This window comes from Copidosoma floridanum, unplaced genomic scaffold (assembly GCF_036245765.1).
Source record: "Copidosoma floridanum isolate Cflo_tuat_1 unplaced genomic scaffold, Cflo_Japanese_pri ptg000012l, whole genome shotgun sequence".
Classification (NCBI taxonomy): Eukaryota; Metazoa; Arthropoda; class Insecta; order Hymenoptera; family Encyrtidae; genus Copidosoma; species Copidosoma floridanum.
In genome coordinates, this window is record NW_028321889.1 from 3,988,319 (window position 1) to 4,011,943 (window position 23,625).

The 23,625-nt window shown below is 34.9% G+C and overlaps 2 protein-coding genes across 5 annotated transcripts; one reads left to right on the forward strand and one right to left on the reverse strand.

The window, feature by feature from the left end:
• The first annotated feature begins 85 nt into the window (after positions 1-85).
• CSN6 (COP9 signalosome subunit 6) lies at positions 86-4,761 on the forward strand. 4 transcript variants are annotated; one of them, XM_014350018.2, is made up of 6 exons: positions 87-517; positions 746-1,029; positions 1,109-1,274; positions 1,348-1,541; positions 1,621-1,764; positions 4,525-4,761. In XM_014350018.2, exons 1-5 carry the CDS (start codon positions 220-222, stop codon positions 1,759-1,761), a joined length of 1,083 nt encoding a protein of 360 aa, XP_014205504.2. In that variant the 5' UTR covers positions 87-219; the 3' UTR covers positions 1,762-1,764; positions 4,525-4,761. The 4 variants fall into 4 exon arrangements, with proteins under 4 accessions (XP_014205505.2, XP_014205504.2, XP_089446500.1 ...); XM_089590374.1 differs by lacking the exon at positions 4,525-4,761 and adding an exon at positions 1,833-1,936; XM_014350019.2 differs by lacking the exon at positions 4,525-4,761 and having other exon boundaries at positions 86-517; positions 1,112-1,274; positions 1,621-1,936.
• On the reverse strand, positions 4,541-22,733 carry LOC106637253 (uncharacterized). The gene is made up of 13 exons (XM_089590368.1): positions 22,280-22,733; positions 17,977-18,156; positions 13,614-13,810; positions 13,386-13,527; positions 12,671-12,974; positions 11,639-11,791; positions 11,283-11,556; positions 10,011-10,289; positions 9,701-9,902; positions 9,138-9,331; positions 8,442-8,749; positions 5,613-5,795; positions 4,541-4,744 (listed from the first exon to the last, which is right to left on the reverse strand). The coding sequence occupies exons 2-13, from the start codon at positions 18,105-18,107 to the stop codon at positions 4,586-4,588; spliced, it is 2,526 nt and encodes an 841-aa protein (XP_089446494.1). The 5' UTR covers positions 18,108-18,156; positions 22,280-22,733; the 3' UTR covers positions 4,541-4,585.
• Between the last annotated feature and the right edge of the window lie 892 nt (positions 22,734-23,625).

Below are 23,625 nucleotides of genomic sequence, written 5' to 3' on the forward strand. Positions count from 1 at the left end.
GAAAAGTGTCAAATTCGAGTGTCGATAGGTATCGTGATTGTCGTCTTGCAGACGTCATACCTCGAAGCTCGAAGCATCTCTCTCGCGCAGTCTCGCTCTCCGTGAAATATCGGAGCACTGGTCTTGTGGTAGTGCACGGTTGTGCAGGTTCTGTATTCTCTAGTTCCACTCGACTCTCAAGAATCATCGTCTTCGGGAGCAATAATTTAAAGATTTGAGATGGACGAGTCCGAAGCTCAACCAAAGCAGCAAGTCGGTGGCATGGACGTGGATGAAAACAATGCTGTCGAGCAAGTCCCGGAGGACGTGACAATGGATGATGTCCAGCCACCGGAGGCTGGAGCTTCTGCAGCCCCCATCCCTAGCCAACAGCAGCAGCTACAGGCTAACAGCGCAAGAGTCATGGCATCCTCTGGGACTGTCGGCTCTGTGTCCATTAGTCTCCATCCGCTTGTTATTATGAATGTCAGTGAACACTGGACTAGACTCAGGGCTCAGGAGGGCTCTGATCAGCTTGGTAAGTCTTTTTGATTTCATTTCAATGGTTTTTTGTTCCAAAGAGGTGGGTTCTTGGTTGTTAAATTGTTTCCTGTAGGTGTATACTTTTTTTTGTAAGGTTGTTAGGTTAGTTTAAAAACAGAACTCTTTGATAACAAGATAATTCTGAAGTTTTGTTTTGTATATTTAAAAGGGTTTTTCAATTTTTCATTTGGAGTAATGAGTGATTTGTCCGGTTGTGTTGTAGTGTATGGAGCACTAATTGGAAAACAAAAAGGACGCAACATTGAGATTATGAATTCATTCGAGTTGTTGTTTACATGCATCGGAGATGATGTTATCATTGACAGGGATTATTATGATACAAAAGAGAGCCACTTTAAGCAAGTATTCAGTGAAATGGATTTTCTTGGCTGGTACACCACTGGTGGTTTACCCAATGAACGAGATATTAAAGTTCACAAACAGATATGTAAAATTAACGAGAGTCCAGTCATGCTAAAACTTGATCCACGACCTAAGAGTACAGAGGTAACATTAAGATTTAAACAGTTTTTGATGTTGTATTAGTTTTTTGGTCACCATCAACCATTGGTTATTTTCTTTGCAGCAGTTACCGGTATCGATTTATGAATCAGTTATAGATTTAGTAAATGGTGAAGCGACCATGCTGTTTGTACCATTGACATACACACTTGCTACCGAAGAAGCAGAAAGGATTGGCGTCGATCACGTAGCTAGAATGTGTACAAACGAACAGGCAGAATGTTCATTAGGTGACTATTTCCTTCTCAAATTGGTTTTATACAAAATATAAAAACATATTTATTTTTTTTTGTTTATCTGCAGTGGCTGAACATTTGTTAGCACAACACAGTGCGATAAAAATGCTTCATTCAAGGGTAAAGTTAGTTTTGAGGTACGTTGAAGCAGTACGAAATGGAGAGCTTCAGGGTAATCATGAAGTTTTAAGAGCTGCATGCTCGTTAAGTCATCGCTTGCCTGTATTAAACAGTCCAAAATTCAAAGCTGATTTCTATGACGTAAGTTTGACCAAATTAAAAATGTATCGTTTCTATTGTAATAACTCATAACTAAATAAAACGAATAATTTTCTTTCAGCAATGTAATGATTTTGGCCTTATGACGCACCTTGGCATCATAACTAAAGGTTGTAATGATACCAATCAATTTGTCCACAAATTCAATATTTTGTATGATAGACAAGGCGTTGGACGTCGTGTGAGAAGTCTCTTTTTCTGATAGGTCAATATAATTATTTTTTTCTATGTTATGTGTTTTTCTATTATCTCACCAGTTTCCTTGTTTTTAAGATTTTTGCAATCAAAAAGAAGAAAAAAATTTAGTATTACGAAAAATACTTGCTACAATTTCAATAATTAAAGTTTAACCAAGTACAGTTACTTTTTTTTGGTTACTTTAGATACTTTCTGAAATAAATTGACACTGAATTTTATAAAATTTGAGAAAATAATAGAAAAAATGTGATATTAATATAAAAAAGCTGTGATTTATTAATCAATGACTTTGACTAGAACACTTGTGAAAACCATTATTTAATAAGTCTACATGTTTGTTTGCTTGCAAACATTCATCCTATGCTCATATAATTATCCTTCATGTTTCTTGTACATAAACATCGATCTTTCAAGTTCATCAAAGCTTGGAGCTATCATGGCCCATGAAATAAACGAATTTGAAACTAAGTCCTTTTATTTCAGTTGAATTTTTTCAAATAAAACTACGTAATAGAAATGTTTAGAATCTTGACTCAATAAATTAATGGTTAAATAATCTACTCTATATATCTCTTATTTCTTAAATATTATAGAAATTTATTATTTATTTATTACATATGTTTTACATACTTCATGCGTTTCTCTCATATTATCAAATCTTTTACACTTAACAAACTCTTAACAATAAACATTATATACATATACAGTGAATACACATTCAACAACGTACATGTGTGTCAAAAAAATTAACTAAATTTATAACTTTATGCTCACTTGAATATGTTCACATCAATCTTTTATGGAAGACCTTATTTTTATTGGCACATTCTTACCGATTCATGAATTATTAGGCCACAACATACAAATCGTTTTCATCTAACGCTCATCAAACTTCCTTTTTTAAATCTTTTATTAAAAAAAAGCGTAAGCATCAACTAATTTTGCTAAACTTTTTAAAGTTTCCTTCATCCCATTAAAAAAGAAAAAAAGCATGTCCATTTTACATTATTGTTTATCAAGCAAATGCGCGTTGAGTACTTTTTTTTTTTTTCTAATTGCCATTTTATTTATTCCGGTGTTGTTTCATAAAATTGTTGTAAAAATGACTCTCCATAAATCTAACTTCCAACTTATCATCCGTCCATATAAAGCCGTAATGTCTAAAATGTAGTGCTTCTCCAGCTATTGCATGTTTTTTACAATGAATTTATATCACTTGTAAAATTTAAAATTCGTGGATTTTAGTTTATTTACATCTACGTCATAGATTTGTAACCGTTGGGATTTACATTTTATTTAAAATCTTTTAAAATAACGTTCTCCTCTGTCTTGAGAAGATACCCAATCGGAAATCGTACGATATTAAATTATTTTGCTATACAGTATATTATAACATTATACTCTACGGTTACGGTGAAAAGTTAATTTTTCATTTACATTTACATTAAAACTTTTGTGCTGATATGTCGAAACGCCAACAATGGTCTCGAAATTCATTGGAAAATGCCACTTTGAGTATTAAAATCTAGTTATTTATACTCTAGAATTGTATAATTATTAAAACAATGTCAAATAGTAAAGATGATGATAAATAATAAGTATCTTCCATATAAAATCCACTTTTGCTCGCAGAAGGTACGTTTCAAAACAATTCAAATACTTTTCAAAAATTCAAAACATTTCAAAATGTATTTGCATCATGAGAAATTTTTAATTTCACCAAGTATGTATATTACAGCTTCACTATCTCATCTTAAAAAACATACTAATTATCGTTAAAAACTTTTCTCAGTGTATTTAAGACGGTATGGTATAGTATATATTATGTAATCTTTTAATTATTGTATTGTCGTGTTTTCAATATTTCATTAGATTGAAATACATAGGTATACTTAGGTACCAAGATTTTTGTGCACGTGACAAAATTCATAGATTTTATATATACAGCTTTTGAACTTTGAGTGAAACTCATGTATTTCACGAGAAAAAAAAATCATGCATTTTTGGTATAGTTTATTGCACTTATAAAATAAAATCACTTTTGGTGCCTGTATAATATATATGTATATCACATCCAATCACTTTGCATCTTCATTAGGCTCGAAGTATTATAGGTATTTATATATATTTTGAAGAAATAAAGCACCACCGTTTTTTTCTCCCTAGCTTGCACGTGACGATATTTCAGATTATACCGCACATCACAACCTCTACATACAAGCTCCTGTAAACGCGTGCAACAAGACAATTTAAGTCGGTTTACTTTCACAGCTGTGCTTTTTGTACGCTATTATGTGTTTTTGTGCTTTTGCAGTACATTAGAGCTTTATTTGTTATTTTTATTCATTTATTATTATTTTTTTTTTATACGAAATTAACATGAAATTTTCAAAAAGAACACGGTCAATAATACTTAAAAAAGTTTTATTGTACAAATTATTTAAAAAACGGATTCAAAGTATTATTTTGTGCGCTACTCGTTGGAAAAATCTCCTGTCGGTATACAAAGAGCACCGTCCTCGAATTTTATGATTATTCAGGCTATTGATATTAATTTTTGTTCTGCGCTCGAAAAAAAAGCCAAACAAAAAAAAAAAAATTAAAAATCCAACTGGCATCATAAGGTAAGCCCGAACTCAGTGGCTGCTATGATATTTTACATTGCAAATATATCAGCTCGCCATGCATTTATGTATACGATATAAAATTTGAGCGTGAAAAAAATCCAAGTTGGTTCTTTATCCAACCGATTTTTTACCGATCGCAGCGGCTTCGGCAGCGTCTTCGATCATTGTGGCGATCAGATCGACGAGAACAGAGAGTTCGGGTTAAGGGCTCGGCTTGTCCATGCCGATGAGCTCCTCGAACAGGCTGTTCCTGCCCTCGAGTCGTTCCTCGATCGTTTGCACGGAGAATCTCAGCGCCGCGGCGGCGAGATCGCCCACCGACCATTGCCGATCTGTCAGCACTCGGCTTACCGTGTCCAGCTATGGTTCGTACGAATTTTTCAATTTAGGGTATATTATTCATTCAGTCGGACTTTGGCAAAGTACAACAATTAATAAATAGTTTGAACATTATTACAACAGCCAGTAGTTATTCCATTACAATGTTTAAAATACATTCTAAAAAATTTAAATACTTTATATTAAACATAATGTCTCAAATATAATTATATTCATCAAAGCAGTTAATAATTTGGACAAATTGAAGTGCATTTGCTAAATGTATTTCAAACAATTTAATCAAACATAAATATATTTCAAATATTTTATTTTAAAATTTTCTATGTAGTATGTGAAATTTCTTGTGTGTTTATATTTTTTAAAGAGTTTTTCAGTATTTAATCAAACGCCATTTGAAATATCTTATTTCAAATTTTTTTTTTAGATTTTATTTAAAACGAAATATTATTAATACATAAAATGAAATAATTATAAATATGCTTATTATTCTTTAAATATTTGAAAATTTTAATCGTTGCAGTATTTTATACAAAATGTAATGTTTTGTACTTTGGTTACTATTTTAAATACATTAAAAAAATAAAATTTATTTAAATAAAGTAATGAAATGTTAAAAAAGTACTGCCAATGTCTATATACATTTAAACTTTTCAACCTGACCCACCAGATGTTTGTAATTTATTTGTATAACTGATGTTTGTTTTCAAAGTTTCAACATATTGTTTATCATAGTTTTAATTTCCATAATGATGTATTAAAGGAAAAAAAAGTCTTAATTTTCACTAATTTTGTACAACTCTTACGAAAAAGTTTTTCCCAAAATTAACGTGCCGTAGTATTTATGTTTTAAATTTTTGACCGCAAAATTAGTTAAATAAAATTAGTGTACCTTTGACAGGGTAGAATGACCGAATGTGTAGTATATCAGTCTAGGCACTCCGGCTATCGAAGCGGCAAGCCATTGGATGACGAGTTTGAGTTGAGGATCGCCTTTGAGGCGCGAGCCGCAGCCCCAATTGCCGGTTGCGACGGGAAGCAGGCCACCGTCTTGTGGACTGTTTTCTCGAGAAACCTGTACAAACATTGACTCGTGGAATGGCTACTTTTGTTCTTAACAAAAAATAAAAAAATTTTAAAAAATCGGGAAGTTTCGTAAAAACAAAAAATAAAAATTAGTCAATAAACGCATGTGTGGAAAATTTAGTCATGTCATAAAGAGTATTGTATGTACATCGTTGCATGACAAAAAAAGGGGACAATTTTGCTTTGCAATACAAATGTGATCAATAACTAAGTTAACCCCTCCTTTTTCTCAGACGACAGTCCAAGCAACCGCCTCCCCCCCTTAAATAAAATTAACCTTGGAATCCTCCCAAGATTTTTCTTTTCTTTTATGTACCTTAAAAACAAAAAAAAAAGGAAAAAAAAAGAATTTGTTTTCATGTATATTCCCCGTGTAAAAATTGCACATCTCACGCTATCCCGTTATGTAGATTTAAGATATTCCATACATAAATTTTCATTAAAAAATGATGCAGTTTGATATTTTTTTATAATAATATAACTCGTTATTAAATAAAATTTATTGGAAAAATGAAGCGTCTGTCCAAACGAGTATTTAAATTAATTGTGACATGCTTTCATCTGGGGCGTTCGTGCGTAACTTTTCCAGCGTCTGCGATTATAGCTCCGCAGTGCAAACTTGTAAAATGGCGAAATTATGACATCATGGATATTATAGTTATTTTCAAATAATATAGGTATCGATAAATTACAAGCTATCTTGCAGGCTTTCAACCATGTACTTATCATGCATAATCTCATAAGTATACGTATGTTACACTTTAATAAGGTAGCTTCTCATGAACGCAGAGTTGGACAAGTGAAAAAGTTACGCAATATTAACCCTTGGTCTGTGGTCCCCTGGGCAGGTACGCGAAGTTGAACTTCGAGTCATCTTGAAAATCAAAAAACTTTTCTCTTCGGCTTTTACATTGATTATTGTGCAAAAACTCAAGAAAGTAATTTTTTACCGAATTGAAAAGACTTGCCTATACATAAAAACCTTAAAACAAAGACATCGCAAGCATCAAACAGTTTCGTCGATAGAACGAGAGACAGGATAATAAAATTTGAAAATTGCGTTTTGTTAGTTTTAAATTAACAACACCAAAGCGATATATATCAATTGTTTGCGTTTATAATAGAAATTATGAAAAGCAAAAGCCGAACACTCAGTAAGAAGTTTTTTTTTCATTTAAACTGCAGACTACAGGAAAAGTATGAAGCAAGTTAGGTTAGGTATATTGTTGGCAGCTTGAGTAGTATTTTTGAACTGTGAAAAGTCATTGAGTTGTATATACAACGTCATGGGCACCTTCTTCTCTGGTTTAGGCAAACTTATTGTCGTTTCGTCCTCAAACAATGTTTGATATATCTCGGAAGTGAAGGTAACCGCCATTAGTTTGCGTCGCTGCGAGTTTTTCGCTTTTTGAAACTGCTTTGGCTCACCGCTCAATGCATCCTCGAATCTGTCCTCTTCATCTTCAAACTCATTTTTTAAGTCCAATTTTAGTCCACCGTTGTTCTAATAATTATCCTTTTTTTTACCTTTTTTTGTAATTGCTTGGTTTAAAAAAAAATTTTTTCATTAAATTTCAAGCTTTTCAAGTGATTTGTTCTGTCCGAGAGCGGTAAATCAACCTTTTTTATTGGAAAGTTATTAAATGAAAGCTATTATTCATCCCCTTTGTTGGTAAAGCTCGTAATATCATTAAAACGAAAAAAAAATAGCTATATTTATATTTTTACTATTAGATGGAAAGCCATGTTCAATTATTTATGAAAGTTATCAGTAATTAATTTACAAAAAAAAAACAAAAAAAAAATTACGTGGTCTTTTTTTATTTACAAGTGCATGTTAAAACGGCTTACACAGACACACACACACACACAAATCGGAGATAAAAAAATAACCAGCGATGAAAAAAATTTATGAGCAGATTAAGTGCACTTGATCATTAGAAAAATTTGTTGTGCAAAATCTTAACATCAGCACAGTTAATAAACTCAAAGTCACTATTTTGTTTACATTTGTGTTGATGGACGAGGGTGTGTTTGAAATATACGTGCTGTACCATCATAAAATAGTAAATTTTTACCCACCTCAACAGAAAGTAGTATACTTTTATTATCGTTTCATGATGGTGAGGGTAAGTACCTATCACTTTCGGTTGAATTGATGAAAAAAAAAAATAAATAAATAAAATAAGTTACATACACACCACAGGAGCAAAAATGTACATTAAAATTTTTAGTTACTGCATGTTAAAAATCGTGATGATAAAAAAATTATGTACATATTGTATGCGTCTCATCAAATAATTTGTCGTATGATTTATGAAAAAATCGCGATGAAAACTATTTCTGTTAAATTTGCACTAAGCCAGCTGTAAAATACCTCTACCACTGTCTCTCATTCCATCTCTACATTTGTAGAATGATTTTGAAAAACCTGCGTACCATGTTGTGTTAAAAATTATGATTCGCAAAAAACCATCCACGATACATCCTATTGAAAGTTGCCGTAAAAACAAAAAATAACCTCGTATCTCCAACTATTTTACATCTTTCCTCATTCGCTCTCAAATAGCCTATGAAAAAAAAAAAAAAAAAAAAAAAAAAAAAAATCTATACTTAGTCCTGAGTTGAGACTCACCGATGGCTGCCCTCGATTCCTTTGCCTGGCCAGCTCGAAACTGAGACTGCGCACGGCGAGCGCGAGCTTGTGCCTCTGGTGGAGATCGCTGGCATCGAATAACGGCTGGGGCTCGCCCTCCTGTACCGGCACGCCGGCAAACGACTCGCTCAGCGCGCGCTTCAGCAGCGAGCCGGCAAACGTGACGACAGCGCGGTCTCGCGCGTCCAGCTCGCCGCCACCGCAAACGCCGCCTTTGCCGGAATCGGCCGGCTCCTCCAGCCACCTGGAAAGTTGCTCGTAGACCTCCTCCAACTCGGAGCAGAAATCTGTTGCGTGAGGCAAACAAACAAATTTAGGTTAGGATTTCAAGGTGTGTGTGCGTGAGTGGGTTATCATTGTTTTCAAGTGTTTAACATGGGCTTTTATGCAAAATTCAATTACCAAAAAAACTACGTTATAGACTGATAAAAATTTGAAAAATCAGAAAAATCACGATTTATTATGTTATAAAATATATGTTTTCGAAGCAGATATTTGGAGGTTAAGTGGTACAACAAGTAATGGTGCTGCGATCGAATTTTCATTTTCTCTTACTAGGACTACCACTTCTCATAGAGAATAATGTTACTTAGCATACATAATTTGGAGCGAAAAGATGACAATTGTTTTTCACAAAAAAAAAAAAAAAAAAAAATAAGGAAATTTATCTTTTACCAGAACTGTACTCGGTACTGAAGCTGTACTTGCTGCTACCGCCTCCCCCTGTGTCCTTGCGCTGCAGAATGGCCGGATGATTCTGACGGAACCTGCCCAGCCACTTTTGTTCAGCCTCGAGGGATTCTTTGAGAAACTCTTCGTCCACCGTTTCGTCCCTCAATACGAAACCCCGGGAACCCCCTCGCTTTACCCTGAAATTCATAGTCCAACAATCAGAGCTTTCGCTGATGTTTTATCGTTTCAGGACATCATTTTGAAGAACTAAAAACCATATCTCGACTTCTATTGTGTTAATTTTCTTGTTATTGGTGTCTTACATTGATTTTACTATCTAGATGATATAATATCAAGACAGTCAAAAATTAGCTTAAAACCTGACTACGGGTATTGTTATGAAGATGGTGTAGCACCTATTCCGATCACCAATGGCAAACGAATGAAGTAACGCGAAACTACTTTGTCCAGAAGTGATTTTAGTTCAGGGGGCATTGCCAACATTTTTACAACATTTATGAATTATTTTTGTGAGAAGAAATCACATAAAAATGTATGGAACGAACTTGATATTCTGATCGGTAACTTGGCTCCCGGCGACGCTTATGCCAACCGCGTAACTACTCTCGCTAGAATCGTTGGTGCTCGTGGCCGAGCTTTCCCTCTTGAGCGCTTCTTTAAGCCTCTGGGCGAACGTGCCCCGTCGTTCCGGAGTGTCGAGCTGCGTGCTGTAGCGCCTCGTTAGCTTCTGCTCGTCCTCGTCGTTTTCTAAAGCAAAACCCAACATCAAACGTCCATTTAAATCGGTACATTTTATCACATCACACAGTGCTATAATTTATATTTATCACGGGCAAATGTATACAAGCGTAATACCCGCAGGCTCCTCGTCGATGGTCTCCTTGGCGCTGTGAAAACTATCGGTGCTTTGGCTGCTGAGGCTGTTGTAAACCGAGGAGTGGGCGATGGACTTGCGCGTGACCGGCAAGGCCTCGCCGCTCGAACCCAACACGATGAACCGGCTGCGTCTGCCGGTGCAGGTGCTGTTGGCGCCGCTGTTGGCCTTAAACAGGCGGCCCGGGCTCGTGGCTCGGGTTGTCGAGGCCGACGAGCCGTTGCCCCGCGTTCGGACCTCCGTGGGTGCCAGTTGTGACCCTGAAAATATCGGTATTTTCTACAGGTTATAAACATGTAATTGTTCGTTAAATTGGATAATTTTGTAATTCAACGGGGAATATTGCCATAAAAAAATTAAATTAACTATTAATTTGTAAAATTAAATGGTGCTGCATTTAGTGAGAACATTATTGAACAAAAATAAATTATTTTGTAAAGTATGCCAGTAACTAATCGTTACATTCATATGGTATTCATGCATATAGGTGGAGATGTCGTTCATCATCTAATTCAAATTGTTTTGTTGGATGAAAAATTAACCCCCGTACCTTTCAGTGAGGAGCATCAGTTTCACAAATAAATGACTAAAATTGTAAAAAAACGTAAAACTATTTTTTTTGGAAATCCTGAGATGAAGATGAAAAACACGGCTGTTAAATAATAATTGGCTATCGAAAGAAAAAAAGTTACCATCACCTAGATTGAACGTGTATATAATTATGATATGATACACACCCATTAATTGTTTGTTTTTCCCTCTTGCGATTATTCATTTGTATTAAAATCATTACATTAATTAGAGTATTAAAAGCAAAGTTATGGTGAATCAGTTTTTATATGCACTAATCAATCATGCTACGCTAATGTACAATGTTTCTTGCGTTTGTTTGTTTCAAACGTATGCGTGAGAATATACAAGTTTTATTTGTTGAAAAATGTATGAAAAAAAAAAAAAAAAAAAATTACATGCAAATGTAATTTAAAATTACACAATAGGTACACTGTATATAATTGATGAATTAAATACTTTTGTACCCAAAGGAAAACAGATTTTTTGTTAAAAAAACTTACAAATTTTTCATAGACCGATTAAATTTGATGTCAACGGACGCACATCTTGAGTATTGTAAAATATGTTAAAATTCATGTAAATACGTGTACAATGCAACGCATGAGATGTCGTATGGTAAAAATTTTCCAAAACGATGGGCAAAAATATTTCCATCCCAACTAACTTTGGTCTCGACTCACCTTGGCTACCGTTCAATTTTTCGTAAGCCTTGCGCGCGGCGTCGTCCATCTCCGGGGAGGCGCTGCTAAAGCTCTCGCCGATCGGCGACAACCTTCGCGCGCAACTCTCACTTTCGGTCGCGGGCGACGACGAGCTCGCGGTCGGGCTCTGGGGCGGTCGGCGCTGCCGAAAACCCAGCAGCGACTTGTTGAGCTCCCTGAGCACGTTGTCCTCCTCGTACTGTGCCAAGGGCAGTCCCGAGTAGTCCTCCGCGTCGATGCAGCAGACCATCACCTGCGCGGACAATGCAGCATTGGATTTTTTCTTTCTTTTATTGTTCGCTCATGAAATATACGAAGATGGTGATTGGACTTGCAGTCTTTGGTTCGGGAACGGCTTCGAATATCGCGCGGTGCTTGGGATCTTGGATCCGGGATATGTGGCGCAGGCCCTCAACGATTAGAGCCTCGTTGTCTTCCAACGCCTCCACGGACAGGATGGCCGCTAGGAGCTCGGGATGCGTCGCTACCTGTTGGCAGGGCGATGGAATTTTATTATAAAATGAGGCAAGTGTCAACGTCTGATTATATAGTGTCCCCGACAAATCGGTCATTTTTATTGTATGCATGTGTTTTCCTCACATTAAAATACATTTGATTTTTTACAACAATTTTTGAATGATTGGAACATCTCAATTGGTTATCTTGATTTATGAATAAATCTAGAGAAAAATCGGAGTGACTCATGATATGATAACTACTCTTTTTTTTTTAAATCCAATCATGTCCTTTAAAAATCACACAATAATTTTATTGCTGAGAGTAAGTAGAAATTAAAGAAAAATTTAGTTGTTGTAAACGAAAATTCTTTTTTTTTTGTATAGATTAAAATTAAAATTTACATCAAATGAATTAAAAATAAAATAAATAAATTCGCACCTTCTTAGACTTTTACCTTAAAAAATTATGTAGGAGATTATGAATGGGTAGACTAAGTTTTACAGATTGTCTAATACCGAAATAAGCGTTAAATCATAAAATTTGAAAAAAATCACAAGATATCTTATTCGCTTGGGATTCTGTTATTCCAAATGGACATTTTGATTGTAAAAACTTAAAAATTTACAAATTTGTTTACAACAATACACATATCGCCCTTATTTGGACTCTCATCTTGAAAAAGCAGTTTCGGAAGGTAAAAACATATATAATTTAAGCTCTAGAAAAGCCGTTAGTATAATCTTTGACCCATTATTTCTCCGATTTGATAAACCGACTCTTCGGTGAGTTTGTATGAATGTATTTTTTTTCCACAAACCACTTGCCGAAGCAAAAAGTCGCAACGCCCCTTAAAAATCGTCAAACGGCGAAATACAACAACAATAAGCCTGTCGTGCGTACTTACTTACTTGTATAGTCTCTTGGGTGGCGGCAGCCTCGAGCACACCGTCGCCGAAGCTCCTACTGGCGAAGCACACCTGCATCGCGGGCTTCGAGTCCAATTGATCCACGCGCTCGAGCCTACCCTCGTGGCGGATGGTCAGAGGACACAGACAGGCGCTGCTCTCCAACCAGTCCTCGATCGTCAGCCACTGCTTCGACAGCATCACCTGCCGCGATATCAACAGTTGGCCATCCAGCACCTTCTCCCCGCCGCTGTCCAGGTAGTCAAAGTATTGGAATATTCCGCGCAACTTTGCTTTCTGGCTGTTTCTAGGATTGTTATCATTATTTTTTTTTCCACGTGCCTTTTATCTCACTCGTTTAATCATTATTTCACATTACAAGGTTTTAAAACGATTTCCCCAACTAATTCCAACGGCTGTCTCATGCAATATCATTTACTTATACATAGCGAGTACTTTTGTTTAAAATCTCACTTTGACTCGAGATTATTCAAAATGACATCTATATTGATTTGGAAATCATTTGTACGTGAAAATTGTATGAAATGTTCGAGCTGTTTTACATACATGTATAACGATTTCATAACTATTATTTTTCATCGTAGTTTTAATCAGAAGAGGAAAAAAAAAAAAACCACAGTAATAAAAAACCATTGAAATGTTTATATGGCTCATTATAAATTATTTGGATTACTAAATTTTTGTTTTTTTAACTTACAAGTGCAGGTGCTTGAAGAAATTCGTAAAGTTAAAGTCCCGCAGTGTCGGATGAGTCTTGAGGGTTCGTTTCGGGTACGTGGAGAAGAAGGCGTTCGCTATCAGGGAAGACACGAACGCGTAGCTGTGCTCTATCGTATCGCCTGGGGATGAAAAGCGGGGAGTAAAAATTTATTGTTCACCTTATACCCAAGAGACGATGAATTAAAGAGCATATGTAAGAACATGCCCTGTTGCTGCAAACTAAAGTGCAAGCCCTGCGGCGGTTTGTGCGCTTTCAGAGCCTTGGCCTGCTTGGCGATCCTGGGTATGGTTTTTGCGAAGACGCGTTCGCGCTCGTCGGGGCTCAGGTCCCGATCGAGGTAGTTCGCGAAGCCAGTGAACAGGTCGGGGTCTTGCACGTCCTCTTCTGGATCCAGGCTGATGCTGCGCTCAACATTTCAAAAGTATTATTTCAGTCGTACGGTGGTTGGCTCATGATTTACGTGATTACATCAAAGTGCAGCTGGTCATTTTTACATTTTAATGGAATATCAGTTATTTAATGCGTACAGAGTGGGATAATCGGTGTAAAAATATTTAGTAGACAAATTTTAAGATCTGAATCATTGAAATGCAAAAATACGTAAAAATACAATTACCTAGCTTGGCATTTTTCAAAAATGATTTGTCTTGATTTTTACATCACAAGTCATGTTTTTTAATATGGTTTTAAGAGGATAATTTACATTTTACTTATTTGATCCAAAATTCCCTCGAAAAGCAATAAGAAGAAAATAATATGTGATTCAAAATTGATGATAAATCAAGTATATGTTGTTAACATGTTTTAATCTAATCCACGCGAGTATCGAAGCGCGAGAGTCATAAATTATAATTTAAATCGTTAATCTTCCGAAGATTTGGGTTAGTTCTATAAATATTGTAACGTTTAAAGTGAAACATTTCATTACGTTAATATTTCTTTATTATTATGATTTCATACAATAAATTATCGTATCATTAAACTGTAAAAGATTAACATGCATATCCATATTATGTATTAGACGATGATGAGTTGTTTAATCTGTGTCATTATTATGAAATCAGCTCGGCTCATTCAAAACACATTCCCTTGCAACTAAAAATTTGTCAAACGTGCATTTCCAATTTATTTAACCTTGTAAAAAGTTTTTGTCAAGTACCGTGAGAATGCGTTTATTAATGTAGATTTTGTAATACACTCTTAAATATTTTTGCGCTCAGTAAGAGTAGAGGTAAAACTTTCTTCTGTAGTACAGAGTGACATTTTTATTAAAGTTATAAATTTATAAATAATTCAACTTTACATTATTAAATAGTATTATTAAATATAATTACATTTGTAATTTACGATGTATAATTAAATATAATTAAAATCAGTGTAGAATAATTTTTAATTTTAGTTTTTCTCATCTTATAAATTTATGACGTTGATCTGTGATTAAATTCATTTAATTAAATTTATTTATTTATTTTATTCATCATCATTGCAACTCATGGATATACAAAAAAGTTTGAAGATCATAAGAACAAGCTCAATTGATTACATTATAGTTCTTACATTTTCTTACTACAATTTAGAAAAATATTGCAAGTAGACATAGACATGATATCTTTACGCAGTGGTGATTTAAGTAAAAAAATGAAAAAAAGGAACAATCAAACGAAATAAACGTATATAAGTTTTTAGGAAAATGATAAAAAAATTTATTTGTTTCATACTTATTTGGTTTTATTCGATCAGCCAAGTAAATATATAATCTCTAGACAGAAAGCCTTGTGGTGATTAATTAATTACTCCGAGAAAACTATTAGAACAGTAAACTTTTCTAGTTAAAACTCATATGTCTGTAAACAAATAATGAAATAAAATTCAAGAAACATCCTAAACCACAACGATTTTTAAAGCAGTCCAGAAAAGTTTCACCCCAAAAAAGAAACTCTCGCAATCCCACATCCATCCGGTACTTTCGTAAGTGGTAAACATCATGTAACCCCATACATCACCTAAAATCTATTGAAAAAAAAAAAAAAAAAAAAAAAAAAAAACCATTAGGAAACCGGAAGTTACCGATACCATACCCACCCTTATACAATGGAGCAAAGCAAAAGTCCGAGTGCGTCGAACCTCGAAGGTCGAGATCGCTGTCCCATAGGCATATACACATTAACGTTTTATGTAAGAAATAGAAGAGGAGCACAGCCTCTTTCTCGCTTGCTTCCAAAAATATCGCCCAGTGCCGCGCACCAGCTCGGCTTTCCAAGTCCATCACATCACGCCGACGGATATAGAGCCTACCTACGTACCCTATACGCTCTCACACGTCACACACGCAATTACTTCGCTTCGCGTCCTGAGGCTTACGCGTGTATGCTCCAATATAATGCAACATCCACGTGGTGCAGTGGTTACAACGTGCCAAATCCTTTTTTTGGGAGTCCTGATGCTTTTCGGAGGAACATTTTTTTTTTTTTTTTCCATCAACTGTCTTTGAGAACGAATGAGAAGTCTTGGACGTGCAACAAAGTTGGTAGGTATGGAGTATTTTTTCATACTTTTACGCCAAAAAAAAACAAAAAATTTCCTCCATCGTTATAAAATAAATTATTGAAATAAAGTGTTATTGTATAGTTTATTTATGATAAAAAAGGCTGGAAAAAGTACACCACGTTCAGCCTTACCGCAAGTTTAAAAAGTTTCTTGTACTCCACGAGTCCTTGAAAAGGAAATTTTTCATAGCTTAGTGGGACATTTTGGTAGATATTTCCATGAAATCGGTCATTCAATCACTAGTTAACATTTTAGACGAAATAATGTCGAGTCACGACATTGCCTCTTGACTTATTGGCTTCATTCCGATTTGATGCATATCAAAATGATTGGAAGTTGCGTGTCACCCCTGTTATGTATATTTTATGTACGGAGTACATTAATTATTGAGACTGAGAAACCCGAGCAGTTTTTCAATGATATATGTTCTTGTTGTTTCGCGTGCAAATTGTATAAGAGTCAAAATACGTAAAATCGTTGAATTTTCAAGTACATTGTACGTGACTTGTTTCTGTTTTTGCTGACTCGACGATGTGCCCGACCATACCTAGCTGTTACTACTAGACCATTACTACTACTTGTTGGCCAACGTGCTATTTTAGGGACTATCGGCCATAGAAATCTCATTTGCACGCTTTGTTTGTGTTATATTTTTGATCATCTATGTAGGTACACACACACATATATATATATATATATATACGTACATAAAGCTGCATCGGCGAGAGGTCGTAAACCAGTTTCGACGGCTATATTTTCCTAGCCGGCTAGCTTTTTTTACCGAGATACTGTAAATCATTTGGTTTTTTTTTTTTTTCATTATTCATCCATACTTCCGGAGAATTTTTGTTACGTGCGAGTGCATATACACGCTGGGGAGTACTTGTTTTGTTTTAATGAAATTAATAACAATGTACCTCATTCGTGTATTAACGTGTTGATATACAATTATTGTCAGTTTGATAATAATTGGATTACTCAATTAATATAATTGTACGTACAGTAGTAGATATGCTAAATTAACTTTGTATCGATTGATGGAACAAAATTAAATGTATTTTAGAGTTATTGATATTTGTAATATGTGAATTGATGATATGTTAATTCCGTTTAGATCGTAGTAGTATTTGTCAACCAAAAAATGTTGTATTTCTATCAAAGTGGCGAAAATTCAACTATTTTACAAGAAACAAACTATCACATGAATCATCGTTAATGGAACATTCGTTATAGTTCTAAATACATTTTTTTCGTGTTGTAAAATTTTCAGAATTTTCTTATACTGTAAAGAAAATCTTTAAAAAATTTCTCTTCGTACATTAAGTATATGTTTTGTATTTCATACATATCAATCGATGTGGTTAATAATTTTTTATGGCTCAGTTATTAATATATGCTTAATTCTGAATCAGATTATAATAACTATTATAAAATATAATTAAAATTATAATCTATAAGTTGTTTGTTTTTATTTACTTGTTTCAGATATTTTTAAATATAATTATTTAATTTTAAAATTATCATAAGTTAAACATTTTTAGTAATAAGTCGTACAATAGTAATATTAATAAATTAAATTTTAGTAATTTAATATTGTTTGATTTTATTTCTTAGTACATGAAACAATTAATATCATTGCCATTATTATTATTGGAAAATGTAGTCACAGAAGTTTCAAGTTAACATTTTTTCAACAAATGATTTTTATTATCATTGGTATACTGGTTTTTTTAACTACGTGATACATAAACGTGGGGATTCAAAAGCACAAATTTTTTTTATTTTTAACGGTTATAAAATTATGTAATAATTAATTAAAATTTTATAAATGACATTATTATACTTGTAAGAATCATATTTACAATAATATAATAATCTAGTTTAGTAGTTGTAGTAAAAAAAAAAAGATAAAAAAAAATGAAAAATGTTTGTTTCACAATTGATTCTCAGTTTTGCGTTAAGACTGACTATTTATTCTTTCATCCCTGACTTCTACCCGAAAGAAAAATAATATACTCACTTGCACATGTCGTGAAGCCGGCGCATGGCGTCGATGAGCTCGATCGAGTCCTTTGCCGCGGCAGCTCTGTCCAGCTGTTTTGTCACCGCCGACCACCAGGGCAGGTCACACGGCAACATAACCAGTGCCATGGTAACTTTTCTCTCCTTCCTTTTCTCTTCCGTAGTCTCAGATTAAGGCCTGCTGATATTCATTACGACTTGAGATTACGTTAATAATATACCATGAAATAATATGCATGTGTAATATTATTGTAAGGTGTATCACGTGTTTACATTCGTTGCGTGCTCGCGTGCACGAGACGCGGTGCCGCGCCTCTTTAATTTCGTGCTCTCGAATAAGTAATGCAAGGTAATGAGTATGAGAAAGCCGGGGAGAGCCAAGTGAGTGTGCAGTAATGGGAGACGATGATTATAGACTGTAAAATAAAAAAAAAATGGGTGAGCACCCGCATGCACGTTATGCATAGCAGAATCGACCTTATTATTTGCTGAGGGGGTTCTTATTTATTTATTTTTTAAATTTAATCCAAAAACAATGTTAATTTTTTGTTTCTTCGTCGAGTTGAATTTGTTTGGTGAATTTTGATCTTTACAAGTCTTTAGTTAAAGTCATGTTTTGCGTGTCGAGTGTTGTTTTTGTTCTCTTCTTTCTCGGTGATAGGGTATTTTGGTCAGAGAGGATGAGTTTTCGATGTTTTTCCGAATGATTTGTGCCGTAAACATAGTGCGAATTCATTTATTTACGATTGTTTTGCCGAAAAGTATAGGGGTTTTTTCACAAAATCCTTTTTTTTTCACTTAATATGTACAATAAGTACATGCAACATACATGGATTAAAAAATAATGCCGAAAATGCGTATCAAATTATTTTGTCAAGGTATTAGATTTCTTCTTTGATAAAGGGAATGTTCAAATTTTAACGTAATATTTATATTTATTTTGACATATTTTTTGTATTAAAAACGGTAAAAATAAAACAAGCTTCGTTTGTACCTGAGTTGTATAGAAATGAGAGAGGTTCATTCGCATTTTAAAATGCACAACTAAAAATTTTTATTTTTTTACAAATCTATATCATGATGCAAATAGATTTTATTAAAAAAAAACGTATTTATTGCTTCAATATTACGTAATTCTTTATAGAACGTTTTCTTTCATACAATTTTATACTTTTTTTATTGGGATGTATTCGATTTTTCAAAGAAAATTTTTAACAATTTTCAAGTAAAAAAAGTACATAATCAAAATTTTAGTACTAAATAACATTGTCCAAATTTTTAATGTTACTAGCTCAATCAATGCAGTAATTTATGTACACTCTAAAATTTTTAAGTAAAAAAAAAAAAAAATTTTAACCAAAATTTGTGTGAGAGGCTTGTAAAATATAGATAATTCAAAATATAGATAAGACACGATGGATAATTTTGGTAAAAAATTTGAAGTAAACAAGGAGAAGTATATTCTCAAAACACGGATTATCGCTCGAAAATCTATAAATAATTTTTCACCTTCCTTGTCATCCCCTCAATGTCATACGGTAATTTCTTATCTCGTAAAAAGCTCTAAAAGTACTGCTCAACAACTTTGCTTGTCCTCAACAAAGAAAGTAAGAAAATTCCTTCTTCACAAAAAAAAAAAAAAAAAAAAACTACCAATCTCCAGACACTGACGGTGAAAAAAAAACCCACCACCTTTCCATCCTGGCTAGCCGGTGTCACATATCGACCTTCTCGTGAACCGAATCGAAAAAAGCTCTCGGACCCGTCAGTAGAAATTACGCCACCGGCGGAAAGCTCACTCGCAAGGCGAGCACTTTGCGAACTTGAGCCCTTCTCCTTTCGTTTCTTCGGTCTACCCACTGCCGCGTCAACTACGTCACAACGAAGCTTTTACGTTTTTCCCTTTTTCCATCGTCTCTGGTACACATTACATATATATATATATATTATATACATCCTCCGAAAGGGTGGGAGTGACGTTGACGCGCCTGCGCCAACAAATGAACACAAGAGCTCACATCAAGCGCACGTGTGTGCGCCAGCTGGGTGTATAGCTTGCAAGTTCGGTTCACTGACTTTGATCCGCTTATATACACTGCACGACACGGGAATTTTGGAAGATAGTGGAATCAACGGACGCCCTGAGCTCGATGCGGATACCAAGGGGAGCTTTGGAGCTTTCAACGATACATATTTTTTTTTTTTTTTTATTCATCGCTCTTGAGATTAATCAAAAACAAAAGTGTCCTTGTACACCGTTGATCCCAGTGTAAAGTACTACGTGTGTTCGAAGAGCGTAATCGAAATTTTGATGTTTTTCTTATAAAATGCATGGCAATATTGTTTTTTCAATCGGTGAGGGTTTAGCCCGTGTTTTTACATCCTTTAAATGCTTGAAATATTTTCAGTCAAAAATTGTGCCAATTAAAAAAAAAAAAAAAAAAAAAAAAAAAAAAAAAAAAAAAAAAACCAAAAAAAAAAACTGGTTGAATAGTTGACAACAAATCGATAAATGTAATTTTTTCAATACTTATTGCTGTGCTGCATTTGTGAGGGTATAATCATCACTGAAGTGATTAGGTGCAATGTAAAATCCAGACTTTTCTCGTTGAATTTTCAAAATATGAGTAATAGTGCACGTACGGCTGCAACGATAAGTGACGAGGGACGCGAGAAACGAAGAATATGAATCGAATAACGACAGTGACACCATAGCTCGGACGCTCTTAAATAACTCGACCGTCATGTCAGTCCGTTACACTTTTGTAGTGCACAGATTCTCAAGACGCAGCTATTTGCGGCACTGTATTACTACCGTTTTCACGACTCTGGCTTGATTCAATATTTAAAAATGAAAAAAAAATCCAAAATGCCCAAGCAACAGCAGTGCCGTTTGTCAAATTGTGTTCGTCAAGATGGGACTCACCGAGAGCATCATTGGGACAATACTCCTGATTTTTCAAGCCAGAAAACGTGTATATACATTATTTGCCGACAACCCGCTTAATCTTATTTTAAAACTAGGCTACGGCGATTTTCGCGTCGCGAGCGAGATTCTCCTCTTTTTCTCCCGGCCTTTCCTTCCCATCATTTGCACCTTTTGTGCGTGATATCATCGTCTGGCGAGTTTGGCCTTTATGTAACGCGAGAAAGCTCTGGGTCGTGCGGGGATTTGCTTTGATGGGCGTTGCTCTGACTGAGCGCTTTGTTTGTGCGTTTTTTTTTTTGAAAAAGATTGCTGTTGTGGGCGGGCTTGTTAAATATTTTGTCTACTATTTTGGTAAACAAAGGATTGCGTACCACTTGAGTAGTTTTTGAATGGGATTATTTTATTTTGCATGATACCGAGGAGATTATTAATTTTTTATTGCAATAATGTTAATGTTGATTTATACGTACGATCAAATAAATTTAAAAAAAAGTTAATTAAATTTTTATTCAATGCACAACTTCGTAAATATATGTACTTGAAAACAAATGAGTAAATAAATGAATATGAAAGCTAAAACTTGGGAGGTAATAATTAAATAAATAAATATTTACATGTCAGTTAATAAATTAATTAATACGTTCGTTAACGCTAAATGAAAAAAAGTGTAAGAAAGTAAAAAGACAAGTGAGCAGAAAAAGTTAGTAAATAAATAATTGACTAAATAAAGGAAATAAAATAAGTAAAAAAAAGAAATCTAATAACTACATGAAAAAAGAAGTACATGAATGCATTATTAATGAATAGACTGTTAAACACATTGAGTGTTTCAAATAATTGTCAATAAATAAAAAAATAAATGACTAAGAACAATGAAGAAATTTAGTAATTGATGAATAAATTAGTAGATAATAAAACAGATAAATAACGCCACATATGAACGAGTTAACAAAGAAACAATTAGGTGAAAATTTGAATACATTGAGAAATAAAAAAAAAAAAGAAGAAAAAAATGTTAAACATACAGAAAATGTGAGAATAAAATTTAGCACAAATTTTCAGTTGACCAATAGAGAAAGAATAAACGAGATATCCATGGATTTTTTCTAAAATTTCTTTCTCCGACAATTTACAGGTAACTCAGCATCAAATGCTCCATACCCGAGCTTCAAGCTGTCCCACAAAACACATCATTCACGCCACAAATCTCGCCTGAGAACCCACGCACCCGTCAAAGTCAAAAGCCGCTCCACCAACGAATCAAAACCACCCCCCCCTTTCTCTCCTCGCACCCCCACCCAACATCGTTTTTACCCTCGAGTCTCGGCCAAAAATAAATCATCAACATCATCATCTCCAAAAAATTACGAACCTCCGTGACTCGGTGTTGTGGTTGTGGTAGCGGGGCACCAGACTACTATACGAGGGTACGCTCACAGCGGGCCGCTTCGCTGTCATCGCGATCGATCGTTAGCCCCGAGCGCCATCAGCCACCCGAGCGCCGGCCAATCGACGACGTCCCTCGTACTTTTGCTCTCCTTCGTGCTCATATTTCACCGCTTACACACACACGCGCCACTGAACAGCTTTTTTTTTTTTTTTTTTTTATTCTCATCTCCTCGACGTCATTCTTCTGTTACTTTTCTCTCACTTTCGCGCGCACCACGCCACCACCTCTCAACAAACCAAAATGCTTTGTCCTTCGGCGTCGACTTGTGTATTTGCGGGAAGAGGCGTCCGTGCAAGCTCGGCCCGAGAAAAAAAAATTAAAAAAATTTAAAAAATCAAAAAACTGCCGAAATAAAAGAAAGCACGCAAAGCTTGCAGCGAGCGGGAGGGGTGCGCGCGCTCCGGCGCCTTGTGCGCTACTGTACCGTATAACACGCTGCAGATGCAGAGGCTTTCACCACACGCACACCATCCGTGTGTGGCCGTGTACACACATACACACGTGCCAGTACGACAATCGGAGAGAGAGCTTTTTTTGGGCGCGGGGGGGGGGGGGTATAGTAGCTCCGAGTGCTGTATATATTCTATTTGCGGAGCTTGCGCATCCCGCTCTTTCTGGTTTACGTTCCCCTCTCTTTACCCCGGTGTACCGTGCAGTATGAATGTTTTACACGCTCTCGATCGGACCGAATTTCCATCCCTCGCGACCCTTTAACCCTTTTACGTCATTCATGAAGATGCATCGGTGCACCTGTACGGGCGTGTTTGCATTTTTCACGGGCTCATTCAAACTGGGATTTTTTGTTTTTATGCGGGTCAAGTGTGGACGGAGCCTTCGTGATTTTAACATGTCATTGCTTTTTCGTACATTATTTCTTATTATTATTATTATTTATTATTATTTATCATTTTTTTTTTTTTTTTTTTTTTTTTACTAGTTACGAGGAATTTGAGACAGTTTGTTGCGATGGAAATATATTTATGTGTATTTTTTTTTATTTTCTGTTGAGAGAATCAGATTATCCCTTTTCAAATAATGACCGAGAAAGTATCTAATGTTTCGGTTTAAAAAAAAAAAGTTTAGCCCTACTTAATATTATATTAAATAGATTGCATAAGTTTTCGTGACTCAGATTGTTTTATAATACAGTATATGGTTGTCCTTTAAAAAATGAGTATGGTTTAAATTTTTCAAAAAACTCCACTTTAAACAAAATGTGATGTTTATGTATTAGTGATTTTTACTCTCTGATAATCTGTTTGTAACGC